Source organism: Palaemon carinicauda, chromosome 37 (genome assembly GCF_036898095.1).
Source record: "Palaemon carinicauda isolate YSFRI2023 chromosome 37, ASM3689809v2, whole genome shotgun sequence".
Lineage (NCBI taxonomy): Eukaryota > Metazoa > Arthropoda > Malacostraca > Decapoda > Palaemonidae > Palaemon > Palaemon carinicauda.
The window spans coordinates 16,017,672-16,024,239 of NC_090761.1; the positions used below are offsets into that span (position 1 = coordinate 16,017,672).

At 29.7% G+C, this 6,568-nt stretch overlaps 1 protein-coding gene across 1 annotated transcript in view; it reads left to right on the plus strand.

Moving 5' to 3' along the window:
- The window catches only part of LOC137628993 (uncharacterized), a 324,656-nt gene extending 319,783 nt beyond the window's left edge, over positions 1-4,873 (plus strand). Inside the window, exons 9-12 of the mRNA XM_068360246.1 lie at positions 313-358; positions 667-843; positions 3,946-4,044; positions 4,438-4,873. Of these exons, the coding sequence (XP_068216347.1) occupies positions 313-358; positions 667-843; positions 3,946-4,044; positions 4,438-4,694 (579 nt within the window). The 3' untranslated portion in view covers positions 4,695-4,873. The remainder of the gene's footprint in view (positions 1-312; positions 359-666; positions 844-3,945; positions 4,045-4,437) is intronic.
- Positions 4,874-6,568: the final 1,695 nt, after the last annotated feature.

A 6,568-nucleotide genomic window follows, 5' to 3' on the forward strand; every position in this document is an offset into this window, starting at 1 on the left:
TATACATCATATATATACACACACACATATATATATATATATATATATATATATATATATATATATATATATGTGTGTGTGTGTGTATGTGTGTGTGTGTGTGTGTGTTTGGGTCTGTCTGTCTGTCTGTCTGTCTGTCTGTGCATTGAATTTAAAAAACATTATATTATGTGTTGATACTTCCTGCGAATTATATTAGGAAGTATTTGCGTAACTTTATGATTTTGCAATGAAAGCTATCGATAGCGTTTTACGAAACAACCAAAGAGACCAATCAATATTTGTCTTTATAATTTCTTTCTTTGCTTGCAGGTCAACGTTGGAGGACTGAAGACCATGATTAAGAAAAATTCTCTCCGTAAGTATATTGCGTAAATTAAATTTTTTTCTCTACTGTAGATATGTCCAACATTTTATTCGTTGACTATGGATTGGATATTAATTCATTTTTTCTTAAATTCATTGCAAGTTTTTAATATCGAGTTGCAAGAGCATCCATTTCTTCATGATCATTAAACTCTATCTCTTATTTATTTACTGTCAACTTGGAATACACATTCATAGTTAGCTCATATGGTACCTATATTAAAAGGCACGACTATTTTCTGAGAGATTTATGATCTAAGCTGGGTAAAGAAAAGATGTTATATTTTGTTTGCCTTTCAGCTCTTCCTCTGACGGAGATGAGCATGGGAGACCCAGAAACCGTCTTGAATCCAGATATGGATTACGGATTACTTCTTGAACGACTTCGAGGTCAGGATTACGTCAGCACTGAATATTCACTCGAGGAAGTCATTTACCAGTTGGCCAAGATCCTCTTTAAGCAAGCAATGCACAGAGGTAAAGGTTTTTTTCTCTCTCTCTTCTATTAATCTCGTATCGTTATCCCAGAGCGGATCTGAGAATTGAAATGCTACAAAAATTGGTGCTTTAATATTTTTCTCTACTTTCATCATCATCATCATCTCCTCCCACACCTTTTGACGCAAAGGGCCTCGGGTAGATTTCGCCAGTCGTCTATATGTTGAGCTTTTAATTCAGTACTTCTCCATTCATCATCTCCTACTTCACTTTTCATAAACACCAGCCATGTAGCCTGGGTCTTCCAACTCTTTTAATGCTTTGTGGAGCCCAATTGAAAGTTTGGTGAACTAATCTCTCTTGGGGAGTACGAAGAGCATGCTCAAATCATCTCCATCTACCCCTTACCATGATCACATCCACATATGGCACTTTAGTAATATCTCTTATAGTTCCATTTTTAATCCTGTCCTGCCATTTAACTTCCAATATTCTTCTAAGGGCGTTGTTCTCAAATCTAAATAATCTGTTGGATATTGTTTCATTGTCACGAGTAGTGGTATGACAATGAAACAATATCCAACAGATTTTGTAGATTTGAGAACAAAGCCCTCAGAAGAATATTGGAAGTTAAATGGCAGGACAGGATTAAAAACTCAAATCTCACTAAACGGATATATAGTCTGATTTTTATATGTAATTTCAGGCGGTTTGATTTCTAAATTTTACTTAACCTAGCCATTGTCTGATTTTCTTTTTTTCAGTCTTCCATTAAACTCAAATTCTAAAGATAACTGTATTAGAGATCATAGTTCCTAAATATCTAAATGATTCCATCTCATTAATTAATCCTTTCTCCTTCCAAGGATATTTCATCTTCCATTGCATATTCCGTTCTCATCATCTGTCTTTCTTCTATTTATCTTGAGCCAAACCTCATTTGATATTTCATGCATTCGGGTAAGCAAGCATTGCAAGTCCTGTGGTGTTCTGCTAATGTATATATACTGCATCTATGCATACAGAAAGATTTTATTACCAGCCAAGCTACAACGCTAGTTGAAAAGGCAGAATGCTCTAAGCCCAAGGCCTCATACAGGAAAAAAATAGCCCAGTGAGGAAGATAAATAATGAAATAAATAAACCATGAGAAGTAATGAATAAATAATATAAAATAATTTTTAAGATCAGTAACAATGTTAAAATATGCCTGTCACATAAACTATAGAGACTCATGTCAGCCTGTTCAACATAAAAAAAAACATTTGCTGCAAGTTTGAACTAATAAAGTTCCACCTATTCAACTACCTGATTAGGGAGCTCATTCTATAATCTGGTCTTAGCTGAAAAAAAAAAAAACTTTTAGAATACTGTGTAGTATTGAGCCTTATGATTGAGAAAGCATGACTGTTAGGATCACGTGCAGGATGGTACAGTCTGGGAAGATGTGAATGCTAAGGATAGTCAGAATTATGGAAAATTTTATGCTTCATGCATAAAGAGCTAACTGAACGACGGTGCCAGAGATTAATATCTAGATCAGGAATGAGAATTTAATGGACCGCAAGTTCTTGTCCAATAAATATTGGCTCCGACTTTTATCCATTTTCCTCATTTCAGCACTATTCTTTTATTATTTCATGCATTTACCTTATATTGATGGCTAACAATATCCCTCGGGCTATCTTCCTGTGTATCCCATAATCTCTTGACAAAAAAAAATTTTCATAGTAAGTAGTGGTATTCTATCAGATTTTGAAGGTATATATATATATATATATATATATATATATATATATATATATATATATATAGCATAAATACACACACACACACACATATATATATATATGCATATATATATATATATATAAATATATATATATGTAAAAATATATATATATATAAATATATATATATGTAAAAATATATATATATATATATATATGTGTGTGTGTGTGTGTGTATTTATGCTATATATATATATATATATATATATATATATATATGTATATGTATATATATGTGTGTATGTATGTATGTGTGTTTATATTGGTTATATATATATATATATTATCATTACTAGCTAAATTTAATTGAGATTAGTTTACCATTATTTATAGCATTAAGAAGTTAGTTCAACTGCCTTTCTGTGTGCTTTTTTTTCCTCGTACAAGAATTGATCTTATCACCTGGAAATGAGCTGTGTTGGCAAACAGACAAATGTGCGATTTATACTGCTATTTTTTCAAAAAGTTAATTCCAAAATTACAAGTATCATATTGAATTATTGCCGAGATGGCTTGACCTAGTCGAAATTTACATACCGTGAGGTGACCAAATGAAATAAAATGCTTTGTAATTTTTTTATGTATTGTGATGGAGAGTTTGCTACCTGTTTCATCTTATAGCCCAATAATCATTAAAAACTACCAAACTGTTTTGCAGTGGTTTGTCTAAAGGCGGTTAAAAATTAATTACTCTTTGAAATGGTGAACTGACATATTCCGATGGCAAGCAATTTCTTCACTAAACAATTTCTCAGCTTTATGCAGAAATGTAATGAAAAATTATATTAGTTATTTCAGCATTTGGAAAACAGAAAAAAAAAATAATTTAAGTATCATTGCTTTGCTTGGTGTTAGATACATCAGGGTTTAACTTTAAGCAAAGGAAGAACTGTTAAATCTACACCAAAGAGAATAGGCTTTTGACTAGACCACCATTTATATTCTCGATTTTTACCATAAAGGGTTTCTTTTATAGAGAAATTATATTCATTTTCAGCTAAATCATAATTTCAGAGCCACATCTCCTGTTTTGAGTATAATTGTTCAATGTTAAGCCTTACCTATTCCTTCGCCAAAGATTATAAGGCTCATGTGTTTCCCAATAACCACGTCTTCAATCATCATTGAACCAGGCAATGCATCAATAATCTTTGTAAATACTAATTAGTATATAAAAGGCGTTTAGTTTGGCTACAATTTTCATCTCATGGGAATGTAACAAAATTGAAAAATAAAAAACTTACTGACAAACAAAATACATGATTTATAACACAAGCAGTTCGTATTTGTAAATCTGTCTCCTTATAAAACGGGTAACTAACAGGCAAACTCATTTCTCACACTTTTACAGAAATAGGCTCAGAAAAGGCCCTGCAGGAAGTGGCTGCCTTGCTTGAAAAGGAAGCTGCCAGGGGAGCCATCACACCTGAAGTGGAAAAGAAGGTTTTGGGTGAGTTCTGAACGTCTGGTGGAAAGTGATATGGAAGGAGAGGATGATATTGTATAATACTCATTAATTGTTTCAGGTTTTTATAATTTTTTTTTACTTATCTCATTTGCCCGTTCATAACCTTTTTGATGATTTTTCAGTGTATTTTGTGAACTGACCATTCTATACATATTATTTAAATATATTCAGTAACAGCCAATGCCTTTTTCATCTTGCACTAAGACGTTTCCCTGTATTGTATTCAATAAGAAAAACTTATAGTAAATTAACATATGTACTAATGTTGATTAAGTACTGTATTCAGAATCAATAGTGATGACAACAATGACAACAATGAAATTCAAATCATGATTTTTTTTCACATTGTTTATTTTTCTATGGTAAATTTTTCAGATATTGTCGTGAACTCTCTCGTGGACAGCATGAACGAGGAGAATGAGTTCCCGGCTGGTCCCGGTCCTGTTCTGGGAGGGACAAATTTAAAGCTTCCCAGCCAGAGCCCTTTTTCCCTGGGAAACTCGCCCCTGGCCAGCGCCGGATCCAACTTTAAGCATGCTGGTGATTTCTTCCAGCTCTCGAAGACTACAACCAAGAGAGAGGCGCCAGGAGGCACTGAAAAGAAAGCTGCTGCAGAGGAAGGGAAGAACTAAATTCAATCAGGAAGGAATTGAGTTACATCAGGAGTGTGGAACATGAAGGTTATCTCTTCAGTAGTTGATAGCATAATTGGTAATAAAGATAGAAAAAAAAACATATATATAACATTAAGAGCTCTTAATAATATGGATATATATACTGTATAAATATAAACATGATAAATGTATATTTAGATATATATGCATACATATAAGTAATATACATATCTATATGTATCTATTTATAAATAAATATATATATATGTATATATATATATATATATATGTATATTATATATATATATATATATATATATATGTATATATATATATATATATATATATATATATATATATACATATATATATATATATATATATATATATATATATATATATATGTTTACAGTATACACTTAGGTATACATATATATAATGTACAGTACAGTATATTTAATTATATATAAATATATACATGTTGAAATGATTTTATATCCATATATATATGTATATGTATATGTGTGTATGTATATATATATATATATATATATATATATATATATATACACATATATAAATACATACATACATACATACATACATATAATTGGAACTATAAGAAATAGGCCATCATTTTTTCGACAATAAGTGTATTAGCATCTTTCAAAAGAAAAAAACACATACAGTATTTCATATTCAATAGTAGAACTAATAGGCAATTGCCTGTTGACTTAAATCACTCAAATGAAGAATGAACCAACTTCTACTTCGAAAAGTAAAGTTATATTGCCCACTTACTGATGAACAAAAATAAATCCGTATTTATTTATTTTGTTATGGGAGAAGGTATTTAACGAGATATTCACATTATGGAATGATCTTGCAGTTTTGCATTTAATCAGTCCCTTTACAAATAACTGCATGCATACAATTATATATATATATATATATATATATATATATATATATATATATATATATATATATACACACATATATATATATATACACATATATATACACACTGTATATATCACTAACACTCGTGATTTTAATCAATGTAAATATCAACCACACTGGCATTTAATACCGAATTCTACCTTGGGAATATTCGGTAGTAAATGCCAGTGTGGTTGATATATATATATATATATATATATATATATATATATATATATATATATATATATACATATATATATATATAATATATATATATATATATATATATATATATATATATATATATATATATATATATATATTTGTGTGTGTGCATTTTTATTGTACAACTGCTTTTGTATAAAAGTAAAGGTGACACCCAGAAATTAAGTGACCCTGGTACAAAGAGAATATCTTTTGAAGTTTTCGAATGGTTTAAAAAAATACAAAATCGTTGTTTTCAATTTATATATTAATTGTTCTTTAGTATTTTCATAAAGAACTAATGGGTGATCAATTATTGATTACTGAAATTTGTCGTAAATAATTTATTGAAAATGTAATGTTTTTAACGGAACAACTAAACTTTTATGTCATAATGTACAGTATTATTGAACTTATTCCTTATTAAGTATCTAAAACCTTATTTATTACTATGGAGTACAGTATGTTTGCTTCTTACCACTACTACATATAATTAATCATAACTTGAATTTGTTAGAATTATTATTATTAGCCTTACTGTTATTATCTTTATTATTTTTATTGCTATAAACGTTGCTATTCTAAAAATGTGTTATTTTAATCACGAAGCATGATTATTGAACTTGAAATCGTAAATTTAAAAACCGCCTTACACATATCGATAAACACTCGTAAATATTTTAGTGAATCAGCTTCTAGTTATTAGTCTGTAATGTTCTGAATGACAGATGAACACAAATAGA